Genomic DNA, 19,910 nt, shown 5'->3' on the forward strand with positions numbered 1-19,910 from the left:
GCCCAAGAGATAAGGGGGCCACTATCACCAGCAAAGCAGCACAGTCTGGCACAGGGGCCCACGTCTCTGTGTCCAAAATTGCATAAAATTTAACATATTAGGCCCTATTTCCAGCAAGTAAGTCTGGAGTACCTGCCAAGTAAGCCTATGTTACAAATCCAACTCTTGCGAACTTAAATGACACCTCCTCATATTTTTCTTATTAGCTTTAGTTTTCAGTTATTATACAATGTATATCTTACATGGCTAGAAAAGCTTAGGAGAGAAGAACAAAGTCAACGTGACAATGCTGTCAGGGGTTTCACATACCGAATTCTCCAAGCGCTCAAGAAAATGGCACTGAATAGGTGAGAAAAAAAAGAAGAAAGATTTGCGAATGAAAACACTGTTTTGCCTGAACTGATCCCAGTGAGACATTGGGTATGACTGATTTGAGCAAATCTGGAGATAGCAATGTTTGTGAAAAAGTCTGCTAAGATTGGACAAATCGCTTAAATGGCATATTAAGGCCAGTAAATACTTGTTTAGATCCTTCGGGCACTCAAGGGTCCAATAATACTGGGCAAAGCATAATCCATACTATTTGTTCTTCTGCTTGTAAGTTGTTACTACTATATGATACAGTTCTGATATGTACGGTATATGTTTGGATGTGTGCATAGTTCACCAGGAAATATTTATTATTACTCATTATTAGGTCTGGTCCACGTGACTCTATTATGGATCCATGTAGTATAGTAGAGGTCATTATTAATATGCTAGATTACAGATGTATTCTCCCTTTAAAACATTCATGGGACAGCACATAGAGTAGAACCATATATTTCTCATCCACAATACCCATGCCTTCTCCCAGCATCATAGCAGTATTCTACATTAAGCATGCAGTTATCATGCAATTATTAAATACTGTAAAATAGTGAAGGAATATGTACTACTTTACATTCTGCCTGCCGCCACGGTTCATTGCTATACAAGCTTTGCAGATTTCCCTGAATGAGAACATTTCAGGGTGATATATAAAAAAAATATAAATCCCGAATGGTTTACTACACGACCTATTCTTATCTGGAATTAATATACCAGCTGAAACTCGAGAGAACAGGAAGACATGTTGATTTATCTCTCCTCATGGTACGAATGATTGATCTACAAAAAATATTTCAGTGCTTCACAGATCTACCGGGGACAAAAAAGAAAACTATGGAAGCACTCATTACTTACTGTAACATAGAAGATTTACAAGTGTTTATTTCAAATAAAAAATAAGTCCGGGCTTGAAACACTCAGCCGATTTCTAACAGTCACTCATGAGAGTGGTGGTTTTGAGAGAAATTCAAACTTTTCCAATTAAAAGACATATAACATTAATAAGTGTATATGCAAGAAATGTATAGCCTATTACTTCTATACCCTAATACCTATTTACTATTTTTTTTAAGTAAAATACAATAAAAAAGTAAAAATAAGAAGAAAACTAAAAGGTCCTGATTCATCAAACCTTTTACATAAAAAAAAGTTGTATAAAAGCTTTGAAAACTAAAAAAAATTAAAAGTTGCACCAAAATGATGTGACTTTTGGCGTTTTCTCGCCAGTTTCTCCAAGATCCGCCAAAATGGGTATGAGCTGGGGTGTATCGCCACAGCTTATCTCATTCATGACGAGCTGTGGCAATCCATACACCAGAAATCTCACTCCAGTGACTGGAGTAAGATGTGACGTAGCACAGGGAGATGCACACAACTCATCAGACGTTCCAGATTCATAAAGAGGCATGCACCGGAGAGAAAATTACCAGTCTCGATGAATTGGGGCCCAAATGTTCAAACAGCGTTACACATAAAACATTTTGTTTTATTTCTTTAATCAAATTGGTCAAGGCATATACGGTAATTGGTCCAACTTTTTCCTTTACTGAACAAAACTCCAAAAAGTACAGAATGTTAGAACTACTGTGACTATCATAAGCTATTTTAAACTTACCTTATATGACTTCTTTGTCAGATTTCTGGTCCGTGTGAAAAATACTCAGTGTGCATTAGTGCATAGGCTAACATTATATACATGTACTCTCTATTTTCCACACTGACAGCTCTCGGACTGAAAATACGTTTGTCTAAACATACCCGTAGCTTGAATTCTCACTTCCGTGTATAATTGTCTTTGTACAGAAACAATTCCCAGACCAAAGGACGGTCTCGTTATCTGAACTAACTACCTCATATGTGTCTATTGTGGCTATATTTATGCACGTTATTAAATAATGGTATAAAGTAGATGCTTCAGACAATTAAAGGGAACCTGTCAGCAGGATCGTGCACAGTTACCTATACACAGTGTCAGGACGGCACCGTTATACTGATTACAATGATAACTTGGTTGATTAAATCTATCTTGTGGTTGTTGTTTAACCCGTTTCCGACATCGGGTGTAATAGTACGCCGATGTCGGAGTCCCCGTTTGGAGAGGGCTCTGGCATTGAGCCCGCACCTTTCCAGGCACATGACAGCTGATATATTAATTTAAGAAAGAATAGAGGTACAGAGAGGAACATCAAGTGCATGTATATTAATGCCAGAAGCCTTGCCAACAAAATGGACGAATTAGAATTAATGTTGTTGGAGCATAATTATGACATGTTGGGGATATCTGAGACATGGCTGGATGAGAGCCATGACTGGGCTGTTAACTTGCAGGATATAGTCTGTTCAGAAATGACCGAATGGATAGGCGAGGGGGAGGGGTGTGTCTATATGTAAAATCATCCTTAAAACCCATCTGGCGTGATAATATAGGTGAATCTAATGAAAATGTAGAGTCCCTGTGGGTGGAGATAAGGGGAAGGGGAAAAATAATAAATTACTGATAGGGGTTTCGTTATAAATCTCCAAAAATAATGGAAGCAATGGAGAATATCCTCGTACAGCAAATAGATGAAGCTGCGACTCAAGGAGAAGTCATTATTATGGGGGACTTCAACTACCCTGAAATAGATTGGGGAACAGAAACCTGCAGTTCCAGCAAAGGTAATCGGTTTTTGACAACTATGAAAGACAATTACCTTTCACAACTGGTTCAGGACCCAACAAGAAGGGGGGCACTGCTAAACCTAATATTAACCAACAGGCCAGACCGCATAGCAAATATAAGGGTTGGGGGTTACTTGGGAAATAGCGATCACAAAATAATAAGTTTTCATGTATCCTTTAATAAGATGTGTAGTAGCGGGGTTACAAAGACACTAAACTTCAGGAGGGCAAATTTCCAACGAATGAGAGATGATCTTGGTGAAATTAACTGGGATGATATCCTGAGACACAAAAATACACAAAGAAAATGGGAGACGTTTATTAGCATCCTGGATAGGACCTGTGCACAGTATATACTGTATGGGAATAAACATACTAGAAATAGGAGGAAACCAATATGGCTAAATAGAGCTGTAAGGGGCGCAATAAGTGACAAAAAGAAAGCATTTAGAGAATTAAAGGAAGTAGGTAGTGATGAGGCATTAAATAAATACAGAAAATTAAATAAATTCTGTAAAAAGCAAATCAAGGCAGCAAAGATTGAGACAGAGAGACTTAGTGCCAGAGAGAGTAAAAATAATCCCAAAATATTCTTTAACTACGTAAATAGTAAGAAACTAAAAAATGATAGTGTTGGCCACCTTAAAAATAGTCTGGGTGAAATGGTGGATGAGGATGAGGAAAAAGCCAATATGCTAAATGACTTTTTTTCATCAGTATTTACACAAGAAAATCCCATGGCAGACAAAATGACTATTGATAAAAATTCCCAATTAAATGTCACCTGCTTAACCCAGCAGGAAGTGTGGCGGCGTCTAAAAATCACTAAAATTGACAAATCTCCGGGCCCAGATGGGATACACCCTCGAGTACTGCAGGAATTAAGTACAGTCATTGATAGACTATTATTTTTAATCTTTAAAGAGTCCATAATAACAGGGTCTGTACCACAGGACTGGTGTATAGCAAATGTGGTGCCAATATTCAAAAAGGGGACAAAACTGAACTCTGTAATTATAGGCCAGTAAGCTTAACCTCTACAGTGGGTAAAATCCTGGAGGGCATTCTAAGGGATGCTATACTGGAGTATCTGAAGAGGAATAACCTCATGACCCAGTATCAGCACGGGTTTACTAGGGACCGTTCATGTCACACTAATCTGATCAGCTTCTATGAAGAGGTAAGTTCCGGACTGGACCAAGGGAACCAAGTGGACGTAGTGTATATGGACTTTTCAAAAGCTTTTGATACAGTGCCACACAAAAGGTTGATACATAAAATGAGAATAATGGGGATAGGGGAAAATATGTGTAAGGTGGTTCAGAGCTGGCTCAGGGATAGGAAACAAAGGGTGGTTATTAATGGAGCACACTCGGACTGGGTAGCGGTTAGCAGTGGGGTACCACAGGGGTCAGTATTGGGCCCTCTTCTTTTTAACATATTTATTAATGACCTTGTAGGGGGCATTCAGAGCAGAATTTCAATATTTGCAGATGACACTAAACTCTGCAGGGTAATTAATACATAGGAGGACAATTTTATATTACAGGATGATTTATGTAAACTAGAAGCTTGGGCTGATAAATGGCAATTGAGCTTTAATGGGGATAAATGTAAGGTCATGCACTTGGGTAGAAGTAATGAGATGTTTAACTATGCGCTTAATTCTAAAACTCTGGGCAAAACCGTCAATGAAAAAGACCTGGGTGTATGGGTGGATGACAAACTCATATTCAGTGGCCAGTGTCAGGCAGCTGCTACAAAGGCAAATAAAATAATGGGATGCATTAAAAGAGGCATAGATGCACATGAGGAGAACAAAACTTTACCTCTATACAAGTCACTAGTTCGACCACACTTAGAATACTGTGCACAGTTCTGGTCTCCGTTGTATAAGAAAGACATAGTTGAACTAGAGCGGGTGCAGAGAAGAGCGACCAAGGTTATTAGAGTACTGGGGGGTCTGCAATACCAAGATAGGTTATTACACTTGGGGCTATTTAGTTTGGAAAAACAAAGACTAAGGGGTGATTTTATTTTAATGTATAAATATATGAGGGGACAGTACAAAGACCTTTCTGATGATCTTTTTAATCATAGACCTGCGACAGGGACAAGGGGGCATCCTGTACGTCTGGAGGAAAGAAGGTTTAGGCATAACAGACGCGGGTTCTTTACTGTAAGAGCAGTAAGACTGTGGAACTCTCTGCCGTATGATGTTGTAATGAGTGATTCATTACTTAAATTTAAGAGGGGTTGGATACCTTTCTTGAAAAGTATAATGTTGCAGGGTATTTATACTAGATTCCTTGATAGGGTGTTGATCCAGGGAACTAGTCTGATTGCCGTATGTGGAGTCGGGAAGGAATTTTTTTCCCCAAGGTGGAGCTTACTCTTTGCCACATGGGTTTTTTTTGCCTTCCTCTGGATCAACATGTTAGGGCATGTTAGGTTAGGCTATGGGTTGAACTAGATGGACTTAAAGTCTTCCTTCAACCTTAATAACTATGTTACTATGTACATACAGCTGTTATGGGCCCACAACAGCCACGCATGGAATCGCGATCCACCCACGGCTGTTAACTAGTGAAATGCCGCTGTCAGTCTCTGACAGCGGCATTTAACTCGTGCTCCCGGCAAGCGTGCCAGAAATCCCGCCAATCGGTGACCCCGACACGTGATCGCAGGTCACCAATGGGTTAGCATGACAGAGGTCTCCATCAGACCTCTACGGTTGTCATAGTCAGATTGCTATGAGTATAGCAAGTGAGCATTTCTGCTACATACAGGTGATCTGATCATCACCTGTACGTAGCAGAGCCGATTGAACAAGTGCAACTTCTAGTCTCCCATGGAGACTATTGAAGTATGCAAAAAGTTTTGAAAAATATAAAAAAAATATAAAAGTTCACATCACCCCCTTTCGCCCCATTTAAAACAAAGCAATAAAAAAAAAAACATACACATATTTTGTATCACCGCATTCAGAATCGCCTGATCTATCAATATAAAAAAATAATTAACTCAACGGCGTAACGAGGAAAAAAGTAAAAATGCCAGAATTACATTTTTTGGTCGCCGTAACATTGCATTAAAATGCAATAACGGGCGATCAAAGGATTGTATCTGCATCAAAATGGTATCATTTAAACATTAAAAACGTCAGCTCGGCACACAAAAAATAAGCCCTCACCCAACTCGAGATCACGAAAAATGGAGATGCTACGGGTTTCGGAAAATGGAGCAATGTTTTTTTTAACAAACTTTGGAACTTTTTTCATTACTTAAAAAAGTACCTAAACATGTTTGGTGCCTATGAACTCATAATTACCTGGAGAATCATAAAGGCAGGTCAGCCATCATCAGGTTAGCATTTAGTGAACATGATAAAAAAACAAAACAAAAAACAACTGTGGGATTGCACTTTTGTTGCAATTTCACCACACTTGTAAAATTTTTTTCCATTTTCCAGTGCAAGATATGCTAAAACCAATGGTGTTGTTCAAAGGTACAACTCATCCGGCAAAAAACATTTGACCAAAAAATAAAAAAGTTATGGCTCTGGGAAGGAGGTGGAGCACAAAATGAAAATGCAAAACCCAAAATACCTCTAGTCATTAAGGGGTTAATCTTTATTTTCAGTTAATGATATGGTCTTGCTCTGGGGTGACCTGTGGGGGGGTCTTCATGTGGTGCTCAGATTAGGTATTCATCAGTATGGCTTCTGACAGGTCACCGATCCCTCACTGACCTGCCCCCTAGTTTACATAATGAACATTATATACATTTTAAAAAAATCCCCTTCTGCAGGAAGGCGGCGAAGTCTGCGCTGCACCATAATCGCATCCATATTGTGCACATTGACTTCCCCCCCACTGGTCACCCTGGGGCACGGGCATATCATTAACTGAAAACTGAAAATAAAGATTAAACAACAACCACAAGACGGATTTCATCCAAGGTATCATTTTAATCAGTATAACGGCGCCGACCTGACACTGTAGATTAATGTGCACAATCCTGCTGACAGGTTCCCTTTAAGGAACTTGATAAGATTTGATTAATGAATTTGTATGGCCTCCAAAACCAGGACCACTCCATGTTCAGTAATAATGGATGCAGCTCAATGATTTCGTTTTTAAGGCATCCGATAGATGGCACTAAACATGTCAATATCTATATTATATTCAGTATAATTTTGCTCCAATAATATAAGTATAGTATTCTTCATGGCACAGTTAGTTTCTGAGCCGACTTTGTTATGCTGATATCAGATAAGCTATTATTTTTCTTGGCTAGAACGCTATTAACTAAGGCATTAGACATGCCACTATCATTCTTGGAATTGAGACAATTACATAATGCATTGGCCATGGCGTGATGATATTATCACTGGTAATATTATAGTTGTAATATCAGACACGGTCATTTTATTTTTTTCACTAGCGATATTAAAAATGGCCCAGACATTTAGGCAATTAAATATATCGCAAGCCAGTCATATTTTAATTTTTAATTATTGCTATTGTTTAACGCAATGCCATATGGACAAATCGCAAATAAAGCAGCATTTACTATTCTCACAGCTGCTCCTTCTCCAGCTTTCCAGACAAGTAGCACGCAACTCGCTATAGACGTCATGCATGGGCTGACTAGTGTTTTGCTTTGCTGGTAAGTTTCCTCAAAAAGAAAAGTAACATCAGTAATTGAATGTAATTTATTAGTAAGTGCTAGTGGGCTGCTAAGAATAAAGCCCAGTTAGACCACTCAAACATCCTCCGCAGCTTTGGCACATGGCCTGGTTTCCCTGCAGCCTTTACACATGTACTAACACGTGACGTGACACATTGTCTCCAGCTCTCTAGCAAAAAATGGCCTGCATCTTTTATATTAAACCAGAAAATGAAATCTTTTCTGGCAATCATTACTGCTTTCTGGCAAACATTATAGAAATCTTTGCAAGAAAAGGCACAGATATGCATAAAATAGGCACAAACAGCACTTGCGGTAAACTTTATGACTTTTTGTCACCAGAAAAGTGGAGCAGAGGGGATGATAACTTCCCCAGTAAATGTTTACACAATTCCTGACATGGCCAATTTTGGTTTTTGCATTTTTTTTTTTGCTCCCCTTTTTTTTATTTTTCGGCCCACATAGACGTACGTATAGGTTTTTTTTTTTTTTTTGCAGGACGAGTTGCACTTTTGAATGGCACCATTCCTTTTATCACATAGTGAACTGAAGCAAGGGAAAAAAGTGCAGTGAAATTGCAATTATGTTGTAAAAATAACCTGCCACCATGATTGTACAAGTCAGTATGATTACAGTGATACCAAACTTGTCAAGTTTCTTTTATTATGTTAGTGGTGAAAAAAAAAATATTGAAGGGGTTGTCCACTGCTAGGACCCTTTCCTACACTAAATGTGATGCCCTGATAAAATAATAAAACCTATGCTGCTGCACTCATGGTCCCGGGCCTGTGATGCGGTGGAATGACACGTGATGCCCGGCACACAATCAGCTCTGGCGTCACTGTCACCACCTTCGGACAAACTGAACATGAAGAGGATGTCCCTGGCTTCCTGTTCATGTTCAGTTTGTCCGAAAGTGGAGACAGTGACGCCAGTGCTGATTGGGCACTGACGTCACATGTCACAACATCGCATCACAGCCCTGGGGTGAACATGTGCCAAAACCACAAGATGCGGGTATAGGCTTTATTATTTTATCGGGGCTGAACATTTCGTTTAAGAAATGGGTGACGTAGTAGTGGACTACACCTTTAACTTTTTTAAAGTCGTAATTTTCTAAGACTCGAAACATTTTAATTTTTCGATCGAAGGAGCTGTGTGAGGGTGTGTTTATTGCGGGGCGTGATAGCGTTTTTACTTACAATTTTGAGATAGTTATGAAGCTTTAATGACTTCTTACTGTATTTCTGCAGCATTGTGGGGAACAAAAAAAAAACAATTTTGGTGTTTGGAATTTTTTATTTATGGATATCACAGATCGGGCTTATCTAATTTAGATAGATCAGACTTTTCTGGACTCGGTGATACCATATATGTGTAATTTTTTTAAACTCTTTAATTTAATAATGGGGGAAAAGAGGGTGGATTTGAAATTTTATGTTTCTTTTATTTTTTTAAAAACATTTTTGCCATAGCAACCCAGCGGCGCACCATGATTATGTCATGGGAATGACCTTCAAGTACTGTATATTTTCTAGTCAATTTTTACATAAATATGATGCTATATAATATCTAGTACTGAACAGAGGTAAACTGAAACCATGCCCTGAAAGTATATAGAACTTACATCTGAGTGAGACATGCACACTGCTTGTACTTCGTTCTGGCTTTCTGATGGTGAATGGTATGCCGCAGTAGTACATGTCCCTACAATAAGCTTCAGCAACTACAATGAACATTTCTATTTTTCTGCCAATCCCACACCCCTGACAACAAGTTTTCTATCTAAGTAGGTCAAGCTTTCTTTCCAAAGACTGCACAAGCTCCACAACATGAGCCACAAGCAAAACATGCTTTCCCCAATGAACACCAAATAAAACTTTTCTCTTTTTACCCCCATAGAAACCACATTAATCTCCTTTCTCTGCATGGAGAAGATGGGTACTAAAGTTAAGATCCTCCCCCCCCTACATCTCCTAGGAAATCTAGAATACCACTTTAATCCTACTTACTTTTATCTCATTAAACCTTCCTTTCCAATGACACTAATTACTCCAAAATCAAGAACACACTAGGCCATCAATGTTTTAGTTCCAGAAAAGCCTTTAAATGCAGGCACCCAAAGATATCACCTTTCCCTTCTTCATTAAAAGAAACTTGTTACCTCCAGGGATGCTGTTTTCCTGCAGATATAGTGGTAATCTGCAAGCAAATAGCATTTAAATAATGCCTGGCAGGCAAACTGGGCCAGCGGCTACAGGGAGAAAAAATGTTATATTCTCCCTACAGCTGCTCGCTTCCAGAATCTTCACCTTTGTTCTCTTAGAAATGTGAAGTCAAAAGCTTTCACCCTCTACGAGGGCAACCTTAGACATGACTCAACCAAATAAACCATAAGAAGTGTTGGAACCTTAGTAGTGAGGAGAGTGGTTGTACCCATGAAATAATACAAAAATGTCAGCAGTAACCACTTCTGAATCTTTATAATATCGTAATCAAACATGTTTTTCAAAAAGTGCAAATAATCCATAGCAAAAGGTTAGCTCCAATCCTCTACAACTGTGGCAATCAGTTCATATCTATCTACCTTTGTAGCTTTATCCGTGGCACAGTAATGTCACTAACATCTTGAAAAATTTTGCAGTCCATAAGCATTTGCTATATTTATATAAATTGTATAATAGCAAATTGGGCAGAATATTGAAAGAGCATCCAAAGGGTAAAACTATGTTCCACCTATCATTTAAATAGTACATTAAAATCTACGTTTGAATAAAGATGAATTGTTTCTAGTTACAAAGGGTTATCCTATCATCACATTGCATTGTCCTTAGTTTAGTACTTAAATTATTTCTCTAATGAAAATAGATAGCAAATGTCAAAAAGGCTTCTTATTGTTCTCACAATCACATCCCTCTATCTCCTTCTCTTGCCTTTTCAGTGTAGGGGATGTATCCGGAATACTATCTCTAGTACACCCTTCCCTTTCCATCGGACAATAGGTTAATAGCGAACTTGGCAAACATCTTTAAAGTAATCACAAGAACATAGAAAAATATGCCACGATCATTTAAAAAAAAAAGTGTACAAGATCAGAAATAACTGGATACCTCCACCCGTGACTTACAGGCAATCACTACTGTAACTTACAGTGTAATCATTTTTTTTGACAGATCTGAAAAAAATCAAAATTGTTTTCCCAGTTACCATTTCAGGTACTTGCCACAAGAAGTATCGTAATATGCAATATACACACTAATGTGGTGTCAAGATAATTGAATTAAGTCAAAGGTGAGACATGTTCTACCTCTTTATAACTACAAGACGAAAATGTATATGGTCTATCCTTAAAATTGGACAGCCATGTAATAACAGTGGGGTCTGACTCCCAATATCTCCTCCTTAGATGAACTGAATAAGGGAATCCCTTACTTATTCACAAGGAACAGCCAGCTCTGTACTTTTGGTAAATGCTGTGTCTGGTAGTGCAGATCAACAAGAATGGGAAGGGGCTGCTGTGAACTGCAATTTGGTCTCAGATTTGATATTAATAGACTACCATTGGTCGCTGTGTCATTTAGTGGCAGCTGTATCATTTAGTGGCAGCTGTGTCTGGCATTGCAGCTCAGCGCAATGTTGTCCCTTATAAAGGGAACACCCCTCATTTTGATTTATGCTGCCCAAACCACTGAACTAGGATTAGAGTAAAAGGCGGTTTAGTAGTGGAGCGCCAGGAGGTAGACCCAGAGAGGGGAGAGGGAAGAAAAGGTGCAGAGTCCCCTGCAGCTTCCAGCCGAACACCTCCAGTGGAGGACGCGATAGCAGAGAAAATGAAGATCGGTCTCAAGATTGCAGAAAGAAGACTCGAACACCAGGTTGTATTTGAACCACAACACGTTTCAACGGATAACACCGTCTTCATCAGGTGGGCAGAACTGCCCACCTGATGAAGACGGTGTTATCCGTTGAAATGTGTTGTGGTTCAAATAAAGCCTGGTGTTCGAGTCTTCTGCCCACCTGATGAAGACGGTGTTTTCTGTTGAAACGTGTTGTGGTTCAAATACAGCCTGGTGTTCGAGTCTTCTTTCTGCGCTCCTGAGACCGATCTTTATTTTCCCTGCAAACCACTGAACTAGTCACTGTTACACACCTGTCCTGGGTATTCTAGGTTCTGCTTCCTTCATCTTGATTTGCTGCCCGCTGTGGTGTTCGAGTCTTCTTTCTGCGCTCCTGAGACCGATCTTCATTTTCCCTGCAAACCACTGAACTAGTCACTGTTACACACCTGTCCTGGGTATTCTAGGTTCTGCTTCCTTCATCTTGATTTGCTGCCCGCTGTGGTGCTCCACGTCGGGTTTTGTAGGTTGACATCTTAGGATTGAGACTCTAGTGTTCCATGTTTGGTTTAAATCCATCCTTCCTGGGTGCCACTCTATCTGTCTGAATGCTTCTGAAATTCCAGATAGTCCAAGTCCTCGATTCAAATTTTCTCCTCGGAAGCTGCACCAACGCCCAGAGTCCATGTGCCCCTACCTGGACCAGATGCTTTGGGACCTACTTCACCAAGTGAGCCTTACAGTCTCATCTCTGTCTATGGTTCCCATATCTTTAAACTATAGGCCCAATAAGTAAAAGGATTCTGGAGAAAAAGCTTTGAAAATTTGCAAAATGTTGTTGCAACATAAGGATGCGATAAAATATGTTGACTGATGGTGTTCTCACACCATTTTCGCACAGCTACGATAAACTGTTTGGAGCTGGGTCAGGATGGGGGGGCGTGTATAATTTGTGGCGAGGCGACAGTCATCTAACCAGCTGGAGTCAGGCCCCCACCAGTATAATATTGATGGCCCATTATGAATAAAGGTTATCAACATACTAGCCCTGGAAAACCCCTTTGCTAATGCTGTAATAATGGTGATTAGAAACATTTTTCTGAATGTAAGACAATGACTAGGTCTAAGGGCAGTATGATTGCTCATCCAAGGGAATCGGGTCGATTAGGCAAATCACAAAAACTGTGATCAGAGTGTGAGCATAGTGTGATCCAAATCCGATTCTCTTAGATAAGAAGGAGAAAAAATGTTTTTCGTCTTCTCCATTCTGCCAGTCTATGGAAATCGCACTGCATTCAGCTATCATCTGAATGAAGTCCGATGGTTTCCACGGACTCATTGACTTGTTTGGCCAAGTGTGATCCAAATATCGGATCAAACTCGAGCATACAGCGACTTTTGCCTTGGACCGCCGAGCTCCAAGGAACAAATCTGACATGTGCATGGCCCACTAAACTAACACTGGTCTGAGTGCGATCTGATATTTTGTTGGATTGCACTCGGACACTGGAGTAAACAGAACTGCTCTACTATTAATGAAAAGCCATTCAATGAAGAAAACAAACAGAACCTTCAAATATTTTTCTAGTTTTTGAATAATACAAAGAGTTGACAGTAAAGTAAAGAAATACCGTATATACTCGAGTATAAGCCGACCCGAGTATAAGCCGACCCCCCTAATTTTGCCACAAAAAAACTGGGAAAACTTTTTGACTCGAGTATAAGCCTAGGGTGGAAAATGCAGCAGCTACTGGTAAATTTCAAAAATAAAAATAGATGCTCCATACCGTTCATTATTGCCCCATAGATGCTCCATATACAACTGTGCTATATAGAATGCTCTATACCGTTCATTATGGCCCCATAGATCCTCCTTATAAAGCTGTGCCCCATATATATTGCTCTGCACCGTTGATTATGGCCCCATAGATGCTCCTTATAAAGCTGTGCCCCATATATATTGCTCTGCACCGTTGATTATGGCCCCATAGATGCTCCTTATAAAGCTGTGCCCCATATATATTGCTCTGCACCATTGATTATGGCCCCATAGATGCTCCTGATAAAGCTGTGCCATATACAGTGGGGCAAAAAAGTATTTAGTCAGTCAGCAATAGTGCAAGTTCCACCACTTAAAAAGATGAGAGGCGTCTGTAATTTACATCATAGGTAGACCTCAACTATGGGAAACAAACTGAGAAAAAAAAATCCAGAAAATCACATTGTCTGTTTTTTTATCATTTTATTTGCATATTATGGTGGAAAATAAGTATTTGGTCAGAAACAAAATTTCATCTCAATACTTTGTAATATATCCTTTGTTGGCAATGACAGAGGTCAAACGTTTTCTGTAAGTCTTCACAAGGTTGCCACACACTATTGTTGGTATGTTGGCCCATTCCTCCATGCAGATCTCCTCTAGAGCAGTGATGCTTTTGGCTTTTCGCTTGGCAACACGGACTTTCAACTCCCTCCAAAGGTTTTCTATAGGGTTGATATCTGGAGACTGGCTAGGCCACTCCAGGACCTTGAAATGCTTCTTACGAAGCCACTCCTTCGTTGCCCTGGCGGTGTGCTTTGGATCATTGTCATGTTGAAAGACCCAGCCACGTTTCATCTTCAATGCCCTTGCTGATGGAAGGAGGTTTGCACTCAAAATCTCACAATACATGGCCCCATTCATTCTTTCATGTACCCGGATCAGTCGTCCTGGCCCCTTTGCAGAGAAACAGCCCCAATGCATGATGTTTCCACCACCATGCTTTACAGTAGGTATGGTGTTTGATGGATGCAACTCAGTATTCTTTTTCCTCCAAACACGACAAGTTGTGTTTCTACCAAACAGTTCCAGTTTGGTTTCATCAGACCATAGGACATTCTCCCAAAACTCCTCTGGATCATCCAAATGCTCTCTAGCAAACTTCAGACGGGCCCGGACATGTACTGGCTTAAGCAGTGGGGCACGTCTGGCACTGCAGGATCTGAGTCCATGGTGGCATAGTGTGTTACTTATGGTAGGCCTTGTTACATTGGTCCCAGCTCTCTGCAGTTCATTCACTAGGTCCCCCCGCGTGGTTCTGGGATTTTTGCTCACCGTTCTTGTGATCATTCTGACCCCACGGGGTGGGATTTTGCGTGGAGCCCCAGATCGAGGGAGATTATCAGTGGTCTTGTATGTCTTCCATTTTCTAATTATTGCTCCCACTGTTGATTTCTTCACTCCAAGCTGGTTGGCTATTGCAGATTCAGTCTTCCCAGCCTGGTGCAGGGCTACAATTTTGTTTCTGGTGTCTTTTGACAGCTCTTTGGTCTTCACCATAGTGGAGTTTGGAGTCAGACTGTTTGAGGGTGTGCACAGGTGTCTTTTTATACTGATAACAAGTTTAAACAGGTGCCATTACTACAGGTAATGAGTGGAGGAAAGAGGAGACTCTTAAAGAAGAAGTTACAGGTCTGTGAGAGCCAGAAATCTTGATTGTTTGTTTCTGACCAAATACTTATTTTCCACCATAATATGCAAATAAAATTATAAAAAAACAGACAATGTGATTTTCTGGATTTTTTTTCTCAGTTTGTCTCCCATAGTTGAGGTGTACCTATGATGTAAATTACAGATGCCTCTCATCTTTTTAAGTGGTGGAACTTGCACTATTGCTGACTGACTAAATACTTTTTTGCCCCACTGTAGAATGCTCTGCACCGTTCATTATGGCCCCATAGATGCTCCTTATAAAGCTGTGCCATATATAATGCTCTGCACCGTTCTTTATGACCCCATAGATGCTCCTTATATAATGCTGGGCCATATATAATGCTCTGCACCGTTCTTTATGGCCCCATAGATCCTCCATATAAAGCTGTGCCCCATATATATTGCTCTGCACCATTGATTATGGCCCTATAGATGCTCCTTATAAAGCTGTGCCATATATATTGCTCTGCACCATTGATTATTTCCCCATAGATGCTCCTTATAAAGCTGAGCCCCATATATATTGCTCTGCACCGTTCTTTATGGCCCCATAGATGCTCCTTATATAATGCTGTGCCATATAGAATGCTGCTGGTGCTGCAATAAAAAAAAAATCACATACTCCCCTCTCTTCGCTCAGGATGCCGGCGCTTTCAATATTTACCTGCTCCTCGTGCGGCTCCGTCTCCAGCACTGACGCTCAGCAGAGGGAGCGCACTGACTACGTCACCGTGCCGTCTAACCTGAGCGTCACTGCTAGAGGACAGCCGCTGCAGACGGAGCCGCACCGGAGCGAGGAGCAGGTAAATATCGCGCAGCGCTGCGCTGCGCTCCCCTTACCTGCTCCTGGCGCGGTCCCTGCAGTCCCTGGCTTCCCCGGCGCTGCAGCTTCTTCCTGTAATTGAGCGGTCACAGTTACCGATCATTTACAGCAATGAATATGCGGCTCCTCCCCTATGGGAGGTGGAGCCGCATATTCATTTCTGTAATGAGCGGTGCCATGTGACCACTCAGTACAGGGAGAATCTGCAGCGCCGGGGAAGCCAGGGACTGCAGGGACCGCGCCACAGCAGGTAAGTATAACTACACAGCCCCCGCTCCCCCTCACCTGCCGACCTCCCGGTATATGACTCGAGTATAAGCCGAGAGGGGGACTTTCAGCCCAAAAAAATGGGCTGAAAATCTCGGCTTATACTCGAGTATATACGGTAGTTAGATGTGGAAAGATTTAACTTCTAGGTACAGCCTGGCACATGAAGGAGTCCTTACAAAGGTTTGTAGCGAAGTCTTTTTTTTCTATCCACACCGAAATCTCAGAGTGTCACCCAGGAAAAAAGTTGACATGGCAACAATGACAATGTGTTCATTATTTCCCCCTGCTGTGACTGTATGTGATGAGGTCAACTGAGTTTGAAATCAACTTCAGACTTGGTCTTGGCCTAGGACTTTTATCAGAAGACCAGATGGTGATGTGTTAAGCTTATTTCATGCATTTTGTCCCGGGGACTCATAAAATCATGATATAGTTTTTTTATCGAGTATATCCTGCCTAATATAGTGAGCAGAAATTTTATTCGTATGTGATGCGTGGCTCACTGCTGTTTATTAACACCATAATTACATTTTAGGACATGAAAGAGTTGTCCAGGTATTTAAAACTAATAGCACATCCTTAAGATATGCGACCAAAATTGCATTGGAGTTGCTAAAATCCTGAATAACAGTATGTTTTAGTATCTTCCAATCAGTAGTGGGGCAGCATCATACAGAGCTCATGAATATGGAGGACTATAGGGCAGGAGGATTACTAGTCCTCTAGGGATAATTCCCTGCTGATAAAACAGTGATTTTTAGTGACACATCGCTAGAATCAGGGTTTCACTTTCTACATCATGTTGCTTTCAGATTATGTGGCAAATAGTTGTTGACAGATTCCCTTTAGTTACATCTGTTTGTTAGGCACTCTCTGCATGTGTTACGGCTGTCTAACAACCGCGAGACATGCAGCCGCAGGGACTCGAACATAATAATCGAGCACACAGAAGATACTCGGAAAGCACCTTATCCCAGCACGTTCGCTCATCAATAGCTAGAATCAGTATTTTGTGAAGTGGAAGCTACAGAGAAATAGTATATGGAAAAGTTTGTTCCCTTTCCATGTTTTGGCCTACAAATAGTGACATGAAATACTGATTACAATACACAAATAGGAAATGGGCTTATGGTAGGGCTATCCTGATACTTAAACTAGCGCTCATACTAAACATAAAATCACACTGTCTGTATAATTCTTTAGCAATAATGTTTGATGTCTATTAAAGGTTTTGTCCCAGGATTAAAATAATGTCTGTTTCATGAATGCGATGGAAGCCTTGTGTACAGACTAAAGGAATAATATAAAGCATAACTCCATAGCACCCTAGTTCCATAACTGAATACTTCACTTGGAGATGGATGAAGTTTAGTCTACAGATGTGGGCGGTATGTTTTGAAGGTTAGGACACTCCATATACATGTAAATTGGTTACGTATTTCCTCCTGTAACACAATAGTTTTTGAAATGTACAAATTAGGTTCAAATATGTAAGCCATACTTACTGTTCAGGAGCCGGTAATCAATAACGGGGTATGAGCCACGGCGTTCAGAGAGAACACCCGCTTGACCTCTCACTCGAGCATCTCCTGTAAGAAATAAAAAGACTGAAATTTAACATTTTCTCTTTGCTAAAAAGAATAAAGAAAGGTAAGGTCACATGCAGCAGCCAAGGTTGGGCTAACAATTTTCAATGGCAAGATGTATTACTACAAATCGGGATGTTTCTATATTTTTATGCTAGTAGATTTTACAGGTAAAAGATATCAAACAATCGCATAATAGGCATTGCAACTGTATAAGCCACTTTGTGTGGCCTCCCCTTTAAGAAAAATGCCTCCTACTAGAAGACTTTGGTTATATTCCCTATATAGTTGAACATGATCCAAATTCTGCACACTCATATAATCCATTTCTGTGGGTTCAACAAAATGATGAGTTCATGTTCATTTTTTTGGAAGGCAGCAAGAGCAAAAAGTTGTAATACAAATACATAAACAGACACATAAACAAACAATGCACACTATACACACATATTGAAATGAACAATTATGTCTCATCAATTACAAAAGTTTATTTCATAAAAGACCCAAATGGATATATCAGACTGGATGCTTGTCTTCACATTGGCTAGGTACTGTGTTATACCGTAAGTACATACCGGTAAGTACTAATATTAATGCAAAAAAAAAAAAGTTGGAACTAGGCGTGCGTGAGTTCACACTGCTCTTCCCCGTGTGTATTTGAGGGATCATGTACATGACAGTCCTGAGCACAGAGCTTGGACGGCAGATCATTGAGCCTGCATGAAATCGAAGGCAGAGAGAGGTAAAGAAGAGTACGTGAGCCAAAAAGATGGAACTTAACAGTTGCTGGAATGTAGGGAAAAATGTCTGATTTTGACTAGTAAACTCTGAGAATTCTTACAGACCCCAGGTATCTGGAATCTGTACATATAAGATGACAATATTAATTGCCCCAAGAAGAAAGGAAACAAGGCACAGGTTCCACAAACACCGAGAACAGGAAACAAAAAACTGTACAGACAGCAACAGACAGGATACCGTGATGATTATGAACTAGTTTCCTGTCAAATAACTGCATAGAGAGAGACATATTGTCTTAAAGGCACTGTGCAATATTATATATTAGGTACACCTCGTGCCACATAGCATAGGGGTAGCATCCACTCTCATCACCTAATGTGACTAAGGCCTCATTTAGACATGTGTGTGCTGCACATACTGTATGGGTTATATTCATTTTTTTCCTTACGATAAATTATAATGGGTATATTATAATCAATGGTACTATTCAGATGTCTGTGTTTATTCACGGACCATGTGTCCATGCAAAACTCATGGAGACATGTCCGATTTTTCTCTGGTATCACGGATGAAAAGTACCAATACAAGTCTAAGGGCCCGTGAAAGACATATAAAGAACATCTGTGTGCCCTTTATTTATTTATCCATCTATGAAAAATACGGATGACACATTGATGGTGGAAACGGACTCATGGACCATACACTGATGACACACTGATGGTGGAAACAGACACGAGGACCCTACACTGATGACACACGGATGGTGGAAACGGACTCATGGACCATACACTGATGACACACTGATGGTGGAAACAGACACGAGGACCCTACACTGATGACACACGGATGGTGGAAACGGACTCATGGACCATACACTGATGACACACTGATGGTGGAAACAGACACGAGGACCCTACACTGATGACACACGGATGGTGGAAACGGACTCATGGACCATACACTGATGACACACTGATGGTGGAAACAGACATGAGGACCGTACACTGATGACACACGGATGGTGGAAACGGACTCATGGACCATACACTGATGACACACTGATGGTGGAAACAGACACGAGGACCCTACACTGATGACACACTGATGGTGGAAACGGACTCATGGACCATACACTGATGACACACTGATGGTGGAAACAGACACGAGGACCCTACACTGATGACACACGGATGGTGGAAACGAACTCATGGACCATACACTGATGACACACTGATGGTGGAAACAGACACGAGGACCCTACACTGATGACACACGGATGGTGGAAACGGACACGAGGACCCTACACTGATGGTGGAAACGGACTCATGGACCATACACTGATGACACACTGATGGTGGAAACGGACACGAGGACCCTACACTGATGGTGGAAACGGACTCATGGACCATACACTGATGACACACTGATGGTGGAAACGGACTCATGAACCATACACTGAT

General features: G+C 40.6%; 1 protein-coding gene across 3 annotated transcripts in view; it reads right to left on the reverse strand.

Annotated features, from left to right (window-relative positions):
* Positions 1-19,910, reverse strand: part of PDE7B (phosphodiesterase 7B) — a 562,290-nt gene that overhangs the window by 63,815 nt on the left and 478,565 nt on the right. For all 3 annotated transcript variants that reach the window (XM_069725979.1, XM_069725978.1, XM_069725977.1), the window contains one exon: positions 17,629-17,712. In XM_069725979.1, coding sequence (XP_069582080.1) covers positions 17,629-17,712 — 84 coding nt within the window. The remainder of the gene's footprint in view (positions 1-17,628; positions 17,713-19,910) is intronic.

This window comes from Ranitomeya imitator, chromosome 5, assembly GCF_032444005.1.
Source record: "Ranitomeya imitator isolate aRanImi1 chromosome 5, aRanImi1.pri, whole genome shotgun sequence".
Taxonomy (NCBI): Eukaryota; Metazoa; Chordata; class Amphibia; order Anura; family Dendrobatidae; genus Ranitomeya; species Ranitomeya imitator.